The 19,570-nt window shown below is 35.9% G+C and overlaps 2 protein-coding genes across 6 annotated transcripts; one reads left to right on the top strand and one right to left on the bottom strand.

Annotated features, from left to right (window-relative positions):
* Positions 1–508: 508 nt before the first annotated feature.
* On the bottom strand, positions 509–15,977 carry LOC126851305 (uncharacterized). 5 transcript variants are annotated; one of them, XM_050595111.1, is made up of 12 exons: positions 15,404–15,455; positions 14,958–15,021; positions 14,345–14,871; positions 13,915–14,041; positions 11,591–11,706; positions 11,105–11,318; positions 9,178–9,505; positions 8,396–8,699; positions 7,727–8,017; positions 5,861–7,116; positions 4,801–5,454; positions 509–4,695 (listed from the first exon to the last, which is right to left on the bottom strand). In XM_050595111.1, the coding sequence occupies exons 5-12, from the start codon at positions 11,678–11,680 to the stop codon at positions 4,536–4,538; spliced, it is 3,297 nt and encodes a 1,098-aa protein (XP_050451068.1). In that variant the 5' UTR covers positions 11,681–11,706; positions 13,915–14,041; positions 14,345–14,871; positions 14,958–15,021; positions 15,404–15,455; the 3' UTR covers positions 509–4,535. The 5 variants fall into 5 exon arrangements, with proteins under 5 accessions (XP_050451068.1, XP_050451066.1, XP_050451065.1 ...); XM_050595109.1 differs by lacking the exons at positions 13,915–14,041; positions 15,404–15,455 and adding an exon at positions 15,854–15,977; XM_050595108.1 differs by lacking the exon at positions 13,915–14,041 and having other exon boundaries at positions 15,404–15,454.
* Positions 15,585–19,515, top strand: LOC126851310 (lipid scramblase CLPTM1L). Its single transcript, XM_050595125.1, has 8 exons — positions 15,585–16,493; positions 16,743–16,857; positions 16,948–17,171; positions 17,290–17,575; positions 17,649–17,837; positions 18,007–18,215; positions 18,298–18,549; positions 19,228–19,515. The coding sequence occupies exons 1-8, from the start codon at positions 16,240–16,242 to the stop codon at positions 19,319–19,321; spliced, it is 1,623 nt and encodes a 540-aa protein (XP_050451082.1). The 5' UTR covers positions 15,585–16,239; the 3' UTR covers positions 19,322–19,515.
* The last annotated feature ends 55 nt before the right edge of the window (positions 19,516–19,570 follow it).

The raw sequence follows: 19,570 nt of genomic DNA, 5'->3' as shown, positions 1-19,570 counted from the left end.
TTAAAGCTAAACATCAAAATCTAAAAAAAGGAAATTATCTTACACGAGACACATTTATAATTACAGGCAAATTGCGTTTATATTTCCGCAAGATTGCCTATTGCGTGGATTGTCCGTTCCTTTTCCTTCGCCGAAAGGAGAAGAAGAAAAAGAAATAGAAACAGGCACGTTTGACTAATTTACGAAGGATACAGTTGATCATTTGCAAGTTTATTGATGCATTAATCCATTTCTCAATTTAACTATTTCATATTCAGATCAATTTGAAAAAAAAAATAGAAACGTGTCGGGAAGAGAAACAAGTATGAAAGCAAAATAGCGGCACGTAAAAGCTCGATTCAATTCCAATTCCTATACAATCAATGACAAGATTTCTCTGACATATCAAGGAAGTAATTGTGTGCAAATGACAAAGAAACGATTTTTATGAGAAAAATATCAATTAAATCGTATCTCTATCTTTCGGGAGGGATAAGAGAATTTTCCTAAAAGTTTTTTAAGAAAAAAAAAAAAAAAAAGACTACACTGTAACTTAACTTTTTCTCATTTTATCCTTATCGATCGAATATTAATTATTAAATACAATATCATTAATTTTCTTATGAATGGCTTGATACAATAGACACAACTGGCAATACGTTTCTATCACAACAAGATTGGTATTATCGCTTTGAACACAGTGTAATTTTCATATCGCGTAGAAAACACAGTGAAAAGAATGACATTGCGAGAAAACTATCTTTGCTATTATTATAATTATTATTACATACGAAATAGACTGCGAAAAAGAAATAATCCAATCGCTCGAAAAAAAGAAATCATGATTAACTGATTAACTATATAAAAACTGATTAATTGCAATAAATAACCGAGCGTGAAATATAGAAAACTAACAATGGTTCTTGCAACAAGAAGGTTCCCTATGTATCCCTTACTGAACAAAACTTGAAATGAAAATAAAATACTATTATCCCATTCCATATTAAATGGAAAAATTGGCAGTTAAGAATCCAGGCACGGGTATCGGTGCGCAAACTTATTATTGTTAAATTCAATTAATCATAATGAGCATTTAAAAAAGTACATTTTGGACCGTTTTTTGTTCCATCTTCAGCATAGGTACAAATATATAGAGAACAAATTGAAATTCTGAAACTTGACATACACCACATTTGCAAATGCAGTCAAATCTCAAATATGATATTATATTGTAAAATAAACGTATGGCATATACGAATGGCGATTGAACAGGTTTTAATAAGCCTCTTTTCCGATTATTATTTTAATTTGAGATTTGAGACTGCAACTAAAAATATGTCAAGTTTTAAAATTCCAATTTGATCTCTATTTGTACCTATATTGAAGATAGATCAAAAACGGTTCAAAAAGTACATTATTAAATGCACATTAGTTAATTAAATTTAACAATAATAAGTTTATCCACTGATAACTAGGCTATCTGCCAGTTTTTTCATTTATATTTAAGAATATTAAATTTTTATATATATTACTTTATATAAGAGAGATTAATCTTCTCCAAAAGTTTTTGAGAAAATGGATTAAATTGTGTTTACGTTGAATTATTCCGCAGTGTCCTCGAATTTTGTAGATCCAGAGAGATATAGGACAGATGTAGCATCTCAAGAAAATGCACAACTATTGTACAATCAACTTTACCCAAGAATTATTACTATACCCAAAGAATTATTATTCCGGCTCGTGCTGGCGTCAAACTGTGCACGTATTTCGTAATATATGTATATATAATTCGCAAAAACTTAACGTATGTTCGCCAATGTAGAATTTCTACACTGTTTGCACTTGTTATAGTTGCGTCTTTTGCGATTTATGATTCGTCCTGAAATTTTGGCATTTCCGCGTTTATTATTTCTCATAGACATCTCTTTACTATCTCTCTACTATCAGGCTCAACATAAATCACAAAGTATACATAACAACCAAGCACAAATTTCGACATACATTATAACATTATACGTGAACCACAAACATTTTGAATCCGTTAAAAAATTCGAGCTACACTAGTGAATAAATATTATGGTGAATCAAAAATATACAAATTCGATAAATTTTTAGTTTACATTTCTTTACATATTTCAAACGAATCACGCATGTTATAATCATGCACATATGTATAATACGCGCATAATCTGGCATCAGCTTTATTGGACGCTGAAATAAACTGTATCTTTACATTTATATAATTAGTGATGTATTAATAAGACAACCTTGATTCTGATATTGCATGTAAATAAGAAGCAAAATTCCATTGTTTAAAGTTTAGATGGATATAGTGTTCCTATGGAAAAATCAAACTCCGCATATACGGAGTTATCCGCATATCCTCAAATCTTGTTAAAAGCATGTAAAACAAAGATTGTGGAATGAAAAATGTATAACCCAACGTACCCACCCCCTCTCTCTCTCTCTCTCTCTCTCTCTCTCTCTCTCTATTGCGTAATAATTTTAATAAACAAGAATAAATATTGAGATAAATATATTTGCCAACAATGTAATTGTTAATCATCACTTCGTGATAGTATCTTATGATATTAACTATTAAAAAGTTATCGCTTTCTCAATTGCAACTTTATAATGAATTTTACGTCCATTGTGTGTATGAAGAAACGAAATTGCATTTACCCCAGTATCACAATTTTATTCTGCTCGACTCGGCATATTATCTTTATAACATTTTATATGTATTATATATTTCCTCTTATATATATTATATATTTTTCTTTTCAGAAAAATATATAAATAATTTTTAAACTTTTCGCGTGAAAAAAACATCAAGCGTTATCGAGCTGCTTTCTGAGCACTCGATAAAATAATCTTTCTACAGACATTCGTTTATTTTCAATACATTTCTCAGGAGGTAGATAATATAGAATTTTTTCTCTCTATCGTATGAATTCAATCTATAAAACGCGCACGATTGATAAGCGTTATTCATCTCGACTCCCTGGAATTTCCGGCGAACAGTGAACGACAATGAATCACTCCGTTTAAAAAGAAATTAGCGAGTTTATACGAATGATGGCTTACCAAGCCAGTTCCGAAAGCAAGAAAATCGTAAGAGAAAATCGTGGCGAGTAGAAAAGTTATTGACGCATTAAAAGCGTTCTAACACGATAATGTGATAGCTAAAAGGATCTATGAATGCGTATCACATTCAGTAATATTCGAGTATCTGGATAATTATGCGACGTTAAATCGCCAAACGCCGTAATGTATTTGCGTTCTGGTCCAAGGAAAGCGTACAATAAATGTATAATAATGGCGGTAAAACTGCGTTCGCGAATCCTGCGTTACGTCACGGCCATTATACAATTGTTATGATGGATGTAAATACTATCGTACAAGTTTAAGAAACAATCGATCAGTAAATGATCGTACCGGTTTCTCCGGCTCAACATTGAATAAACCTCTTAATCTCAGTATGAGATCAACGTGCCCACGAAAATATACAATACATATCTATAAATCTACGCTTATCTACATACATGATATGAAGCTTTAAGAGCTCGCCCAAATACTGCGAGATCTCGTCTCATTGTCAGTGTATACAATGGTTGACAAAATAAAATATATATGTTTACATTCTATGTTATACATACGTATATACGTACATACGTACGTATACACATACACACACGCACACACACAAATTTTTTTTGCTAAGGAAAAGAGGCGAGATCTCAGACACTCGAGCAATGTGAAATGTGAGAGCATTTCGCCGACAATTTTCGATGGTAGTACAATTTTTTCTCGTTAGAGAAAATTAGCGATAATTTGCTGAGATTTAGTAGAAACGTTAGCAAGCCATCATCCGCATCTTCCTTAATCATAAGAAAACATCAACACATATAATATAAATTAGAACAACTGACTCATCCAATTGCACAAATTTCTCCAAAAAAAAATACTAAATTTATATTTAAAATAGTGTTATAAAACACGTATTCTCTTCATTTTCTTTCTTAAATATAAATTTAGGACAGTTTAAAGAAATAAATTCTCTTTTTGATAGCATTCATGGCAAATCGTGCTATAAAACAAACACGATTGATCCCAGCGATCGAAAAAGAAGTAGAAAGAATCGCGATATGCAGCAGATGATGTAACTTATGCATAAGTGAACAATCATTAACATTACAATCCGAGAACATCTCAAATTTCGAATAATTTTTGAAGATGAGAGCGTACCTTTGAGTATCGAAAATATTTTATCAATGTATGCACATCGTGCGTTATAAAGAAGCATAGAATCCACCAGCAAGAATAAAAACGATTCAAATTCAATTGTGTATTCTCCTCGAAACTTTTCTCGTAAAAAGAATCATGTAAATGGCAACGATAATCAAAAAACCATCTTTTCGAAATAAAACCGTTGTTTGACTTGTCAGAGGCAGGAACTCGGATCTTCTGATGAAGAAAAGGAAAATCCGAAGACTCTAAGGCGTGGGTGCGCTCTGCTAAGTAATATTATTATTGTTGTTGTTTTATTATTATTATTATTGGTGCTGGTTCTCATCATTCTCCTCCTGCGATATGATGCTTGATCTATTGGACCGTACGTCGAGATCCATGGCAAAAGGTTTCGTTGAGTTGCCGAGGAGCGCCTGTGTACTTTGGCCATCATCAATGCTCAGCGAACATTCCAGTGAACTATCACTGAAAGTACAGAAACAGATTTCTACTCGTCACTAGCGCCTTTGCGGATCGCCCCGGACAAGATATAATTGGTTAATTTTGACAATCGGTAGCCAAACGATTTACCTGACAATGCTAGCGCGGTCGACGGAGTTGCCGCCTGTAGTTGGCGCTGTGCAGTTTTCACCATTGCACGGCCGTTCACCGTTGCTGCTACAAGAGGAAGTTCTGGTACTAACGCTGGTAGCGGTTGCGGCCGCTGCCGCCTCTCGCATAGACGCCCGCCTAGATTCCTCATGGCATTCACACTTGCACTCCTCCGGTTGCACATAGCTATAACCGCCGGCAATCGTCTTTGCAATTTCGTCTTCCGGTCGCGGTATCGTCTGTATTCGCTTCGGCGCCTTTCGTTTCTCTGGAATCTCCTCAAAATTTATCCAGTTGCTCGGTCGCGTTGTTGCTGTTGTTGCCGCTACTGCTGTTGTTGTTGCTGCTGCTGGTGCTCTCGGTGGCAGTGGAGGTGGACTAGGTGATTTTCCGTGAGTGATAATGCTCTTGCGACAGCCATCCGGTGGCACTCTGCCCGCAAACTCCGTAAATGTGTTCGTCGTACTGGCATACTGTCGGCGCGGACTTTTCAACTTAAAACTGTCTTCCCGTGGCAAAGATATCTTCATCCGCTCTACGCGCCGCTCATCTAGCGATGTCTGCATCACAAACTCGTCGAGTAAAGTCGGGTTTATCGGTGTGGTCGAACGCGGTCTTTCGATCGGAATTGTCCTAACACAATAAAATTGAATTTTATATGTAATTGTATATATGAATATATGTAGGTATGTACATATGTATGTATGTATGTATATATGTATATATGTATGTATGTATGTATGTACGTATGTACGTATGTACGCATGTACGTATGTACGTATGTACGTATGTACGATGCAAGGACTGAAGAGATGTATGTATGTACGTGTGTAGGTACATATATATGTACGTGTGTATGTATGTATGTATGTATACATGTATGTATATAGTAAACTAGCAATTTAAAGAAAGATAGGAAGGGGGGGGGGAGGAAGAGAGATGCAAATTATATTTACGCTTTACGTATAATTTCAAAACGATATTACAATTTGACATTATTGTTCATATAGATTTGAAATTTTTCATTTAAAATAATTACCTTACTTCCTGAAGTCGTTGTTTAACAGGCAGGATAGGTACAGCGACGCTCTTCTCCAATGGTAGAGTTGTCGGTATATATGGAAGATCTTCCTCAAAACTTTCCTCATAAAAGAGACCCTTTCGTTCGTCCGGTAGTTCTTCCGCCATCTTTTCGACCTTATTGCGGATGAATTCAATCTCCGAATCTCTCTCGGACTCTGAACTGTTGTGATCCAGATCGGATATCATGCTGGGCGTTTTTACTAAGCCGTCCTTATTGCTGACCTCGTCAAGGAGATCGGATCTCTTGATATCTTGCGCAGCTCGTGCAGATTCCCTAGAATTTTCTTTTTTTTGTTGCATTGATGCATCGTTGTCTATCCTCTCAGGTGGTGTGGGTTGCTGCTGACTCTCTCTACTTTTCCTCTTTGGCTTCGTTACATCCGGCTTTTTGCCAGTAGATTCTTTCGACGAACCGCTGGACAATAGCCGCAATTCCGCTGATTTAAACTCCGATTTTATCTCTGTTTTAATCGATGATTTTACCAATGGCGATGTTTCAATCATTTTGTTAGTCTGCGTGTTAATTTTCGAGTCTCTTTTCGATATCTGCGAATCTTTCGGCACGCTCTGTGAAAGTAGGTTATCCCTAGATGAAGTCCTGGACGTAGACTGCGCTGTTACCATTGTCGTCGTCTTTGTTTCGATCTGCGCCTCAGTCCTGACTTTAGCGATCGACGACGGTGCTGGATGATGTTCAATCGACACCTCCGTGATTATGCTACTCGTACGCGGTTCCTCGGATTCGTACTCATCCAGCAGCTTGGTCGGCGTTTCCAATGGTATCGAGACGCTCTCCGATGGCAAGGCTTCTTCATAATTCCTGTCATCGGCGTGCAGGCTGATAAAAATTGAATCATCCTGGCGGTTTCTTTTCTTCTCCATATCGAATGTGAATTCTACACGGCCGATGCTCTCTAGAGACGGATGTTCGATTCCGCTATGAGCGTCAATATCACATGAAGCCGCGATCGCCTCATCATAACTTTTTTTCCTCTCACGTTTCTTAAATAGACTCAACGTAGACGAAAACATCCCTTTATTCTTCGAATCTTTTTTCAACGTCGAACCCTTGTCGATGGAGACCCTCTCGCGCGACTTTGAACGACTTCTCAGACTTTCCGTAGTGTCTTTCAGTTTCGAAGTCAGACTTCGTCGTGGCTTCGTACTGGGCGACGGCGATTCCGGACTTAACACGCAACCATCAGTTTTAGTCTGTTTATCACAAATATAATGATTGGTATCAATACATAACTCAGAAATATTAATTATTAGATTACTGTAAAATTTAAATTCATCACTCTTCCATCGGAAATGTTTAAAATATGGGCTTCAAAATTTCCATTCATAAAAAAGACGTATTATAAAATTAGATTATAATAAATTATGTAGTCTGTTAAAAAATATATGATATTAAGGAATAAAAGACGCACTCGTAGTACACGTCTTAAAATATATTCTAACTTTTTAAAATTTCTTTCTAGATTGAACTTTTCACGAAATATATATATTAAAAGCAATGATGATTTTATTATGTTTAATCAGAAATATTTTTACACGCACACGCACACGCACACGCACACGCACACACACACACACACACACACACACACACACACACACACACACACACACACACACACACACACACACACATACACACACACACACATATATATATATATATATATATATATATATATATGCGCACGTGTGTATGTGTGCATGCGTGTGCGCGTATTTCATTGTTAAAACTTCTTACCAATAAATATGACAATTTTTTTGCATCAAAAAAATAAACGCAATATTTTTTTGTGAAATATACCTTAAACAACGAAGCAAAGCTGCTCTTTCTGGATACGGATGACGGACTAGGCGTCCGCGAACCTTCGAGATCACGCACTTTCTGATGTCTCGGTAACTTGGGACTTCCGGTGAAGCTACTTGTCGTCGGCGTCGTCTGCACAATTTCCTTAAAGTTCTGCGCCTTTTTTCTTTTATCGTTGAAGTCGAGTGTCACGGGTTTCTGAACTTCTTGGACTTGAGTCTTTGTGGATTGCTGCTGTTGCATTATCATCGATTCTTGTTGCTCGCATGATTTTTTGATGATTGGTACCTATTTCGTAAGATAAAACTAGATTACAATTGTTTATTTGTTAGATATTGTGGAAAAGTAAATATTTCTTTTTTTTTCTTTCACGAAAAAATGGGATACACTTTAACAACAACAAACTTAACATTTACAAAATTTTTACATTAGAGGAGAAAATTTAAACAACATGGAAAAATGAGAAACTTCATTTTAACAAATTTGTATTATCGTATATGTCTATGTGTGTATGTGGTGTATCTGAGCGCGTGTGCATGCGTGTCTGTGTGTCCTATATTTTCTAATACAATTAATAAAATCCGCGTTAAAAAATCCACTGCGATATTTCTTGATAGACAGTCAAGCAATCCATAAAACAAAAACTTAGCGGACATCCAAACCAACCTCTATATTGGCTTTCTCTAGAAATCTCTTCGTAATTTCCACCTCTCGCTTAAAAATCTCTTTTCGTTCCTCGCGACCGCGTCTTCTGGGTTTGTCCAATGGATCTGGCTTCAAATTACCTCCAACCATCGGCACCTTGATGCTCTCGGGAATCAGCGCTTTCGTAGTATCGGCTTCCCGCTTCAAAAGTATCTTTTCAAGATCATCAGTCTCCGGTTTCGATGGTTCTATCAGATTGTCGGCTAGAGTAGGTTTGCTTCCGCAGAACGATGTCTCCAACAGACACTTGTGCGGACTGGGAGATCTAAAGAAATATACAAATCAAATGTGACACAACAAATAGAAAGAGAGAGCTTTACATTGGCTGTCAGTCAATCAATATAATAGCGTTGCTACTATGTAGGATATAAGTAAAAAAGAACATACAAATAACACACTGTAAAATTTTTCCGACAAAGGTAATATATGTCTCTTGTATAATATCGAGAATTTTCAAATAAAATAATTAGGAAGTTAAATTTCAAGCAAATGACAATTAAATATATAACAACTTTACTTTTCAATCAATCTATGACACACTTGTGATCAGTGTATAAAAAACTTAATTCGATGTTCAAACACAAAGCCACAGAGAAGGAAGATGATGACTCGTAAAACAGTCTGCTGAGTTACCAGAAAAGGACTTGATTTAATCTTTTTAGTAAAATGAAATCTTGTTAACAGTTTGTTCGATAACATGTATATTTTCTTCTCTAATATTATATTTCTCACGTATTTTTCACCTGGACGAAGTTGCCGAGACAACCGAAAGCTTCCCGGAGACGCCAGATCCTTGGCTACCGACCGAAGACAATCTGGACGTTCTGCCACTGATGTTGAGCAGACATATTTCTGAACAATTGCTGTCTTTGCGTTCACGGTCCAGTTGCTTGCCACTGTAATCCGACTGGGATCCATCTACCTCCTTCCGCTTTCGTCTCTTAGATTCTCTTTTGAGATCCTGCTCGTGAACAGGATCTTGTAAATCCAGCTCTTCCGTGGAGGATCTGAGATCTTGGGCATCCTCTTTGTAGCCCAAAGTCAGTTTACAGCCGGGCGGAGGATCCGCACCTGCAAATCTCCATTTTTAGGCTTTTCTTTCCGTAATGATATATTGTCTAAATCTCTCTTAAAACATCTTACATAGACTAAACTAGATGATTTTAATAATATCAAAAGTTATTTCTCTTTTTACATTATTGATTCTTCTAATCGTCTACATCCGATTCCATCTTTAACATTCGGACAGCAAATTATGTCGCATTTAAATCTCTACTGCTTTCTAAGATATATAAACTCATTGAATTATTCGGAACACATCTTTCGCTCATACTTGTCGTACTTTGATTGCATACTTTGAGTAATGCATTCTATGCAATTGACAGTAACTATTAAAAAAATCTTTAGAGAGCATTAAAAATTATCGTTGTTGGAATATTCGATTTAACAATAAAATTAATCGCTATATATTACACGTAAAATATATTTATAGGCTCGATCTATATTCTACCTATTTATCAGTTACGCTAGATAAATTTTAATATAGAATCAATAATTGTGATAAAGAGAATCGTCGAAAAAATCTATTCCATAAGAAAAGCTCGTTACATATTTCATTATTTTATATTTTCTTAAAATTATATACATAATCTTCTTTTATGTGGGGGCGTGAAAATGAAGTAAGATTTTATTTTTGAAATTTTCATGTAGTTTCAATTATAGTCACATATTATTCACATAGTTATAACACGAGGTCTAAAGAAAAAAAATGACGCGTTGAAAGATTTATAAAGATCATCAATCGGTCAGTCATTTCGGTCAAGATTTAACGAAAAATAATAAGTAGCGATATAAGACATACATAATAATTAAGAAACTTGTATCGTTTAAAAGCAAGTAAGCGTGCGCGAGTAAAGAAAAGAATCAATGTAATTTTAGATTTAAAACGTATATATATATATATATATATATATATATATATATATATATATAAAATGATATATAGTTAAGAGGATGAAATGGAATGTGAGTTACTTTCTGAAATACTCAATAATTTCATAATCTAGTTATCTGCAAAATATTTTCGGCTAGCGTGCCTTTTAGATTTAGACAATTTATCCTCAAATCATCATTTCTCGACTCAATCATGTATCAAGTCATTAACTTACCTATATCCGCCATCGTTAACTAAATATCCATCTCTTTCAAATAGTTTATTATCAATTCCGAGATCCTTCTCACTATCGTCTTGATTTTCTGAATATTTGCATTCAAAATACTTATCACAATTCTCTTTTAGTAATTTTCTATAGTCCTACTAATTTCAATCCCATATACTTGAACTTTCTGCATGGATTTTACAATTATTATATGTATATTATAGCCAGAGAGACGAGACAAAAGTTCAAAATATATTCAAAAAATCTGTCTAATGAAAAAATAGAACAAAAAATAGAGAAAAAATTTGTCAAATATTTTTACGATATAATTTTAAATATGCACGCATGTATGTCGACTCGACTTAATCATAAACGATTAAGAAATCGAGACATTTAATATATTTATTTATGAAATTATTTTCGCTTAGTTATTTAAATATTACGACAGGAAAATTTGACAATACAAACTTTACAAGGGCGAGAGAAGAATAATTTGCAAAAAATTGATCACCTGCGAGAAGCTCCCGTTCAGGCGACGAATCTCTCGAATTACTATCCTCATGGTGCGAGGAGCTGCTCGCCCTGCTGATATCAATTCGCGGCGTGCTGGGCGTCTTGAGCGAACTGCCAGGCGTTGCCGGCGTGGTTACCTCGATGATGCCCGGCATTCGCCCCGCCGCCGCCGGCGCCACTGCCGCAGCCGTCACCGCCGTCGTCGATTCCCCCTGCATTCAAATTCGTATCCTGGTTTGTCGTGGATCGTAGCACAGTCACACAGGGTTGGTTGATTGGTCGATGATATGGTTGGTTGTTTGATGGGCTCAGATTGCGGGCCGGCTTCTCGCAGGAACGATCGAGGAGGTCGATCTCGAGATCGCGTACGTACATCAAGATCCGAGTCGAACAATGCAAAGGGAGGAAAAGAGAGAGAGAGAGAGAGAGAGAGAGAGAGAGAGCTGGGATAAATGATTCAGAGGGAACTCGGAGTAGGACTCACGTTTTCCACCTCGTCCGACAGGTCTTCGAAGGATGCTATCGGCGCTGGTCCAAGCTTCTTTTGATAAGCGCTTGGCAATCCTGACGTCATTTTCGAGTGCTCAGACTACGGTGATGCTGGAAGAATATGAAAAAATCGAATGAGCCTTCCTGATTTTTGCCGATATCTTTATCGTTTTCGTGTAAATTTTTTAATGAAGCTTTCAATAAAAGCACAATTCACTTAATTATGATAGCGTGCGAGATAAAATATATGTAGATTCGATTATTGGCTCTTTCATATTATCTTGCCGTTGTTGCAAGATATTTTTAGAATATGTATTATGTAATAATGTGCCAACAGGTATATGTCGCGCTATGTCTGGTGCCGCAACCTCTAGCTTGATAAAGCTCAAGAAATTATTGGTAACGTTGATGCTTATAATAAACGATAAAGAAATCATATGCTGACATTTTTAGCTGTAAATTGAAATTTGTGACATATACGCGCGCGTTATGTATACATAGCACATTTACTCTTTTTTTTCTTGCTTTATACAATTTTCAAATATCTATTTCGCTCTCTTTGCATAATTTATTAGTCATTTTACATTGAAAATCCTATGATTAAAAGAGAAATGGAAAAGGAACATTCTTTCTTTCATTTCGAGTTAATTATAACTGGAAATTCATATTTATGTATCATGGAACTTACTAGTCATGTTAAATTATTGTATTATATATATATATATATATATATATATATATATATATACATATATATGTACATCGGCAAAAAGCAAACAGACTCTTGTTAAATATGGAAATTAATAAAAATCATCGCCGCAACTTTGTCAATGATTTAAATTTAACAAATCATGCGTGTCGGTTGTTGCATGTTAGCGCGCTAGCGTTAGAATGTTTAAGCGAAGGACGATTTCATTACAAACAATAATAAATACTATTGACGATGTCGCGCTCTTTAACGAAATAGATAATCGTCACGTTCATAGGAATTGTTTAAAAGTCGACCCAAGCTCAGACTATTCAACGAGTCAAAGTTGCACAAGAAGCAAGACACAAAGCAAGACACAATAGAAAGTGCAATAACAAAATAAGCAAGTATATGATAGATATTAAAAATAACTCGCAATCTCGAAAAATGATGACAACCACGTTTCACGCGCAATTTACTCCATGTCATTTCCTTGCGATAAAATGATTGCATTTCTCACATGTCAAACATGTAATTATTCTTAAGTATCTATCCATTTATTATTACGCGTAGTGTCGCAATGTTCGATGGCGAAAATAATTAAATTAATATATAAACTGGCGTCATGAAATTTGCATCGTTATGTAACAAATTTTTATCAAACATTTTCAAAGAAAAAACAGTAGACAGACAAATATTCGATATGGAAAATATTCACAACAATAATAATATAGATATCACGAATCCAATCGAGGATATTTATTTTAATGTTAACGCACATTTCTAAATCAGAATACCGATTCATCTAATTCAAAGTTTGCGCTTAAGTTTTAATCAAAAGGAATATAGAGATAGAGAAATGTATATTACACGTGAAAGATAATATATGTGAATGATAATAGAAACATGACGGTTGCCTTAAAATTAGATACATTTCTTCTATAAACATATAAAGAATGGTTCCTTTGTAAGGAAATTGTCAAAAAATTGAAAAATTATTCCAGTTTCAATCCATTGGTAAATATATCTATCGCGCTCGACGCTACATCATATTGATGATTAATTATACGAGGCATACTTGAATCTTGAATGTTCATCGACATTTTTCTAATTAGAGGAAAAAAGAAATACGTAAAAGATAAACTGCACAACCGCATAACGCATCGACGTATAAGTCAGTTTTTTCATATACATACCTACTTGTTTTCTACTAATCTCAGTGTGCATAGTGTATATATATACATGTATGTTAGCAAAGTAGAAAAATACTTCTTTTTACCGTATAATTTATTGCATGATTTTTATATTTAAAAATGATTATTCTCTCAAGTCTCTTTCTTTGTTCTTATTTTTCTTTTGCGTATGAGAGCAATATGAGAGGATCGAGTCATTAATCAAAGGCTACTTTGATTTTTTTCTGCAAGTTTATCATTCACTCGGGATCTATTCCTCGTCTCTTGAACTTTCTCTTGAGAAAGTTCATCGAAATACGCGTGGATACCATCAAACATCGCATTAAACACCAGCATCAGCATCAGCATCAGCATCAGCATCAGCATCAGCATCAGCGTCAGCGTCAGCGTCAGCATCAGCGTCAGCATCAACACGAGCATCAGCACCAGTATCAGCACCTCTACTTTCTATTTCCGCATTCCCTTCCTCGACTTGTCGGTTGACGCGCCAGTCGACACCATCGTCGAGATCCAATTGTCGGCATCGCTGTCGTTCGGTCGTTCTCGCCTCATCTCTGCAACGCGCCTATACCAAAAAGAAGTTTGCTCTCCGTTTGCGTTTCCAGAAGTGGCAAGCGGCGAGATCGAAGATCGAAGCGGCGAAAAAGCGGGACACTTACCTCCCCCGTTGCTCGCGCGATTATCCTCTACCCTCGCGATATACTACCCTATACTATCACTCTCCATGTCCTAGTTCCCTCCCCACAACGAAAACGCGCTCGCGCTTCTTCTCCACAAGCACGCGTAAATACATGTATGTATATATGTACGTACATATAATGTACCTTGATCGCAATTCTCGACCTAACCGGAAACGACAAGTACTTACCCCAGTCTCGTGTCCTCCATTGCCACATCTATCGCATGGCCGATCGATCCCCTTTTCCAGCTACTCCATTTCTGTATTCTCCCCTCGTGCGCGTCTTGCGTGCAACGTGCAAGCCCTAGTTCTCCGTTTTCCCTTTCCCCTTTTCTTCTTTCGTTTTCTTGCCTCGTTCACTGTTGCGCTCTTTTTTTCCTCTCTCTCTCTCTCTCTCTCTCTTTCGCCTTCTTCCTCTCGTTCCCGCACACTTGCGGCCTGGGCCCGCAACGGATCTTCTCTAGCGTGGCATCTCTACACCTTGACACTTTACATCTTGACTAGCAGTCCGCGCCAGCTTCAGCTGTCTTCCTGCTTTACAGGAGACGCGCTCTCTGGCCCTCCGCAGCGGCAAGCGGCCACAAGCGGCACACAACACACCACACCACACGACTTACGTCCTATGGTCCTACCCTACCCGTCCTCCGTCCTTCCACTTCCATCTTCCATCTTCCTACTCAATCGCCTGCCCCCTGTCCCTGCCGCCTGCCGCTGCCCTGTAATCATACAATACAATCCTATCCTAAATCCCTATTTCTATTCGTACTCGCGCGGTCGTACGACAAATTGTGCATGCGCATACTCCATAGTTCCATCTCGCGGTTATCTCATGGGAATCCTTGGCAAATAATTCCATCTCGCGCAACCTGGCGGCATATGAATGAGTTTAATTAATTATATTTCAACTTTTTAGCTAAAATATATTTAACAGAGTTAATTATATAATATTTTATATAATTCTATTTCTTGCATACACACTCTCTTTTACTTTCTCTAATAAAATTATTATTAAAAGACGCGCGCAGCTATAAATCTTTTTCTGATTTATCGATAGAGGCCCATAGATAATGGAAGAGTGCTGACATTATCATTTTAATCATACGTATATTTTAATTTATCCGATCATTGTTTTATTAGCCAAAAGTATGCGAATCTTTTATATATCTATAGCAAGAGAATAAGAAATATGAAAATTCTTATTTTACCAAATCTTTATTTTATTATCGATAATGCAAAAGATTTACATACTTATATCATAACACGTACAGCGATTATTTTTCCATCACGCTTCTTACGAGACTAGTGGACTTTGACCATGTTCCAAAATTCACTATCAATATTGGAAATCTATAATATACGTTACGTCAACTATAGATTTCCAGTACTAGCAGTGAATTTTCGAACACAGCTATTAATATTATCAAATATTCTCTTCTATCCAACCTAAAGCGGGGAGCACACACTTTTACATAAGCGCATAATTATAAGCATAAGGAAATTGATTGGTTCATTTCCTTATGCATACATTTGTGGACCAATCAATTTCTTTATGTTTATGGTTATGCGCTTATGCAAAAGTGCTCCCCGTTTAACTCTAATCCTAACCTTTATCCACATCATGTGGTATTGTCATAGTATTGTAGTATATACATACATGCATGCTACATTCCTACATTCTACATTACTATTTCACTTTACTTGTGTGGCTCCAGTTACTGCTCGTTATTGCTGTCGTCGTCTGTTGTCGTCTGCTACGACTTGCCACGAAAGCATATCCGATAATAATCCGAATCTCGTCTACTGTCACACCGCGTGAACTGAGAGCCTGAGAGCCGGGGCTGCTGCCGGGGGCCAGGGATACCAAGGAATACTGAGACTGAGGGATACGATACGAGGATTGAACGCATGTAAATGTAATAAAACCGTTGATCATCGTTCACCCTGGAATTGGAGCTGTGAGATTCGAACAATTGTCGAGAGATCGTCCCGGCCGTGCAGAAAATACGCAAACTATAATAATGCCGTATACATATATTTATTGTGATTCGTGATGTATATATGCGGCTCGCGAAATACTCGGCAAAATGCAGTGGCCCACCTTCAGCGTTATCTTTTCTCAGATATTTTTGGCATATATTGTGTATTCGATATATACCCTGTCGCTGCTGTTCGTGTCACCGACCTGCGAGGACGGCAAACCGTGTCTCAAATCGTACCTAAGCGAACGGCCGCAATTGAATCTACATGTCTACAGCTCCGTCAAGAAAAACCCCACGAGTAGAGATGTCGATCTCGTGTACTCGGCGCAAAATTTCAATTACAATCGAGTGCAAACCATGTACGTATCCTCACAATTGTTTTTTCAAACATGTAATCGCTCTTTAACCATCATCCCTACAAACATATTTTGAGTAACAATAAGTTTTGAATCCTGATACTTTTTATCTCTTCTCTGTAAAAACAGAATCTAAAATTTAAGTACATAAATCTAAATTAAGTTTAGATATTGTTTGTAGGAATAGTCTTCGATCTTATTTACATCAAAGTTTGTTTAATACAATATTTCTTTTCTTTTTGTTGTTTGCAGTCCAACGATATTAAATATTCCACGCGAAACGCGACGAAATGGAACATTGTTTTTACATATAATATTAGTTCCTACTTTCGCAAAACAGGATAGATCATTCATCGAATTGCAAAAAGTAATTATAGTACAATAGAGTAAAATACATGTTTTTTTATCTAGAACTTTCTGAAATTCTATGATATCCAATTTTAATGGCATTTTATAGGATATATTTACTTCTTATACTACAATTAAAATGACACAATACATGATACCTGAAGCAGAAGCATTTAAGCTGTTGGGCAAGAAGAATTCCAGTGTCAAGAAGGCTAACGAGATTACCGTACACCCAGTCTCGCACATCAAAAGTCGTGTAACTTTTACAATAATGACAGACAATATTATACTCCCTGTATATAATATGCCTGCCGAACTCGTAAATCATATAAAGTATACAAATTTTATTATTAAATGATGTTAGAATATATATATATATATATATATATATATATATATATATATATGCAATGGATATTACAAATACATTACTCTCTATCCGCTTTTGTAGAATAATTGCCAAACAGACATTCCTGCCCATCGTCAACTATGATTTCTTACAAACGCGGCACCGAGATCTTCAACGGATTACTTTACAGAATAATACCATGGATGTCATGATAGAGTATTCGCCTATATCTTTAGGAAAACTACGATTGGTGCTACATGTGCAGGCGACCATAGAGAACCTCAAGAATCTTGGTTTCTCCGACAAGGACATCGATGAAGTAAAGGGCATTTTTGCAGATACCAACATTTACTTATTAGGTGGTACTTTCTTCATCGCGGCTATACATGTGAGTGTATAATAAAGAAAGTACTATTTTCGCGCCACGAAAGAAACGGCGCCGATTGCCTATCGTGTTACAGTTGCTGTTTGATTTTCTTGCAATTAAAAACGATATCAGTTTTTGGCGAAAGAAGAGTAATCTCATAGGCCTCAGCAAATGGACCGTAATGTGGCGTGCGTTTAGCCAGACTGTCATTTTCCTTTATCTTTGCGATGAGGGTTCCTCTTTACTCGTTCTTATTCCGACTGGTATCGGAACTATTATCGAGGTGCGTGCATATAATAATAAATGCACTATACAATATAAATATTAATATATATAGTACATTAACAACTCTCTAATATATACATATGTACATATATATATTTACGAATAATATATGTATATATGTGTATGCATTAGTTTATGCATATATATGTTTATTTCTTTGTCATTAGCTGTGGAAATTGAAAAAGATATCCAGAGTACAGTTAATTAGCAGCGATAGCATTTTACCAAGAATACAGTTCAAAACTGATGATATTGATGCAGCAGAGGTAAAAACTAGAGAATTTGATGCTGAAAGTATGCGTTATTTGAGTTATCTGTTGTATCCGTTAATCATCGCCGGGGCAATCTATTCGCTCCTTTATCAACCGCATAAAAGGTAAATGACTACTTTTATCTAAAAAATTAATTTTTTTTACCTTAAATAAATAAACCATTAATTAAACTGTTTTGTGTTATAGTTGGTATTCTTGGAGCATAAATTCCATGGTAAATGGTGTTTATGCATTTGGGTTCCTCTTTATGTTGCCGCAATTGTTTGTTAATTATAAATTGAAATCCGTGGCACACCTGCCATGGAGAGCGTTCATGTACAAAGCATTTAACACATTCATTGATGATGTGTTCGCTTTTATTATAACAATGCCGACAGCGCACAGAATAGCATGTTTTAGAGACGACGCTGTCTTTCTGATTTATTTATACCAAAGATGGTAAATACATTTTATATATTTATGTGTGTATATATGTGTATGTATGTGTGTGTATTGTGCGTGCGCGCGCGCGTGTGCGTGTGCGTGAGAGAAAAAGAGAGAGAGACAAAACCTGGACAATATAATCCTAATGTGATACTGGACTATTCGCGTTGAGCGCCATTAAATGCTGAAATTAGATGAAGAAATAACGAAAAAGAGTAAAAATCGCAAAATAGTAGAATATTTTGAGCGTTGGCTGCCTCTACATATATATTTTCTTGCAAAATTTTTTCGACTGAAGCGAGCTTGGGTACAATTGCTTCGGGAATAGTTTGCACAATTTTTGTAAACTTGTGTTCAATAACAAATGTCTGTTTGCGTTTAATATCGACTTTTTAATAGACTTGAAAAGTAAATCTCAAATTTTTTTCCTAATTGATTTCTTATGACAAGCATGAATCGAAAAATATCTATTTTCGTTTTCTTTGTTTCTAATTTTGTGATCTGAGGTAAAATTATTATTTCATCATTAATTCTTTGAAGGATCCAGATTCGCTCAAATCTAAAATCTATCTTCATTATTACTTTTAGCGCGACTGCATTACTTATAACTCTTATACAGCCTTCATATGTATATGCATCAAAATAATATTTTAAAGTACAAAAAAGATATTAGTATGTACACATTGTCCGCAGGTTATATCCAGTGGATACATCGCGTATGGATACCGAGATGATTACAGAAGAAACAGTTGATCTCGTTAACAAGACGAGCAAGAAGATAAATTAATGATTCCCATTGTTTATTGTCATCACTTTTCTTTGTGGCCTATTGGAAAAATTACGTAATTTCACGCATCGACACATTATTACGCGCCCACAAACAGTATTTATATCGCTAATGTGTGAAAATTTCATTTATAATACATGGTTTTTGTTACCAAAAGCAAAAAAATATATATTTTTATAAATTTCTTTATATCATCACCTGCTAACTTTTTAATTTCTTACAATTGATAAATCTTATAATCAATTCTGT

This window comes from Cataglyphis hispanica, chromosome 8 (assembly GCF_021464435.1).
Source record: "Cataglyphis hispanica isolate Lineage 1 chromosome 8, ULB_Chis1_1.0, whole genome shotgun sequence".
Lineage (NCBI taxonomy): Eukaryota > Metazoa > Arthropoda > Insecta > Hymenoptera > Formicidae > Cataglyphis > Cataglyphis hispanica.
Note: the sequence above shows the minus strand (reverse complement) of the source record. Positions and strands in the feature narration are given on the sequence as shown.

Coding starts and splice junctions, on each gene's coding strand:
- LOC126851305 (XM_050595109.1), bottom strand. CDS start 11,680: ATGACGTCAGGATTGCCAAGCGCTTATCAAAAGAAGCTTGGACCAGCG. Junction 8,018..8,395: donor TAGAGAAAGCCAATATAGAG/GTTGGTTTGGAT, acceptor CTTACGAAATAG/GTACCAATCATCAAAAAATC. Junction 7,117..7,726: donor GCTTTGCTTCGTTGTTTAAG/GTATATTTCACA, acceptor TGTGATAAACAG/ACTAAAACTGATGGTTGCGT.
- LOC126851310 (XM_050595125.1), top strand. CDS start 16,240: ATGCAGTGGCCCACCTTCAGCGTTATCTTTTCTCAGATATTTTTGGCA. Junction 17,172..17,289: donor GAACTCGTAAATCATATAAA/GTATACAAATTT, acceptor CCGCTTTTGTAG/AATAATTGCCAAACAGACAT. Junction 17,838..18,006: donor GTATCGGAACTATTATCGAG/GTGCGTGCATAT, acceptor CTTTGTCATTAG/CTGTGGAAATTGAAAAAGAT.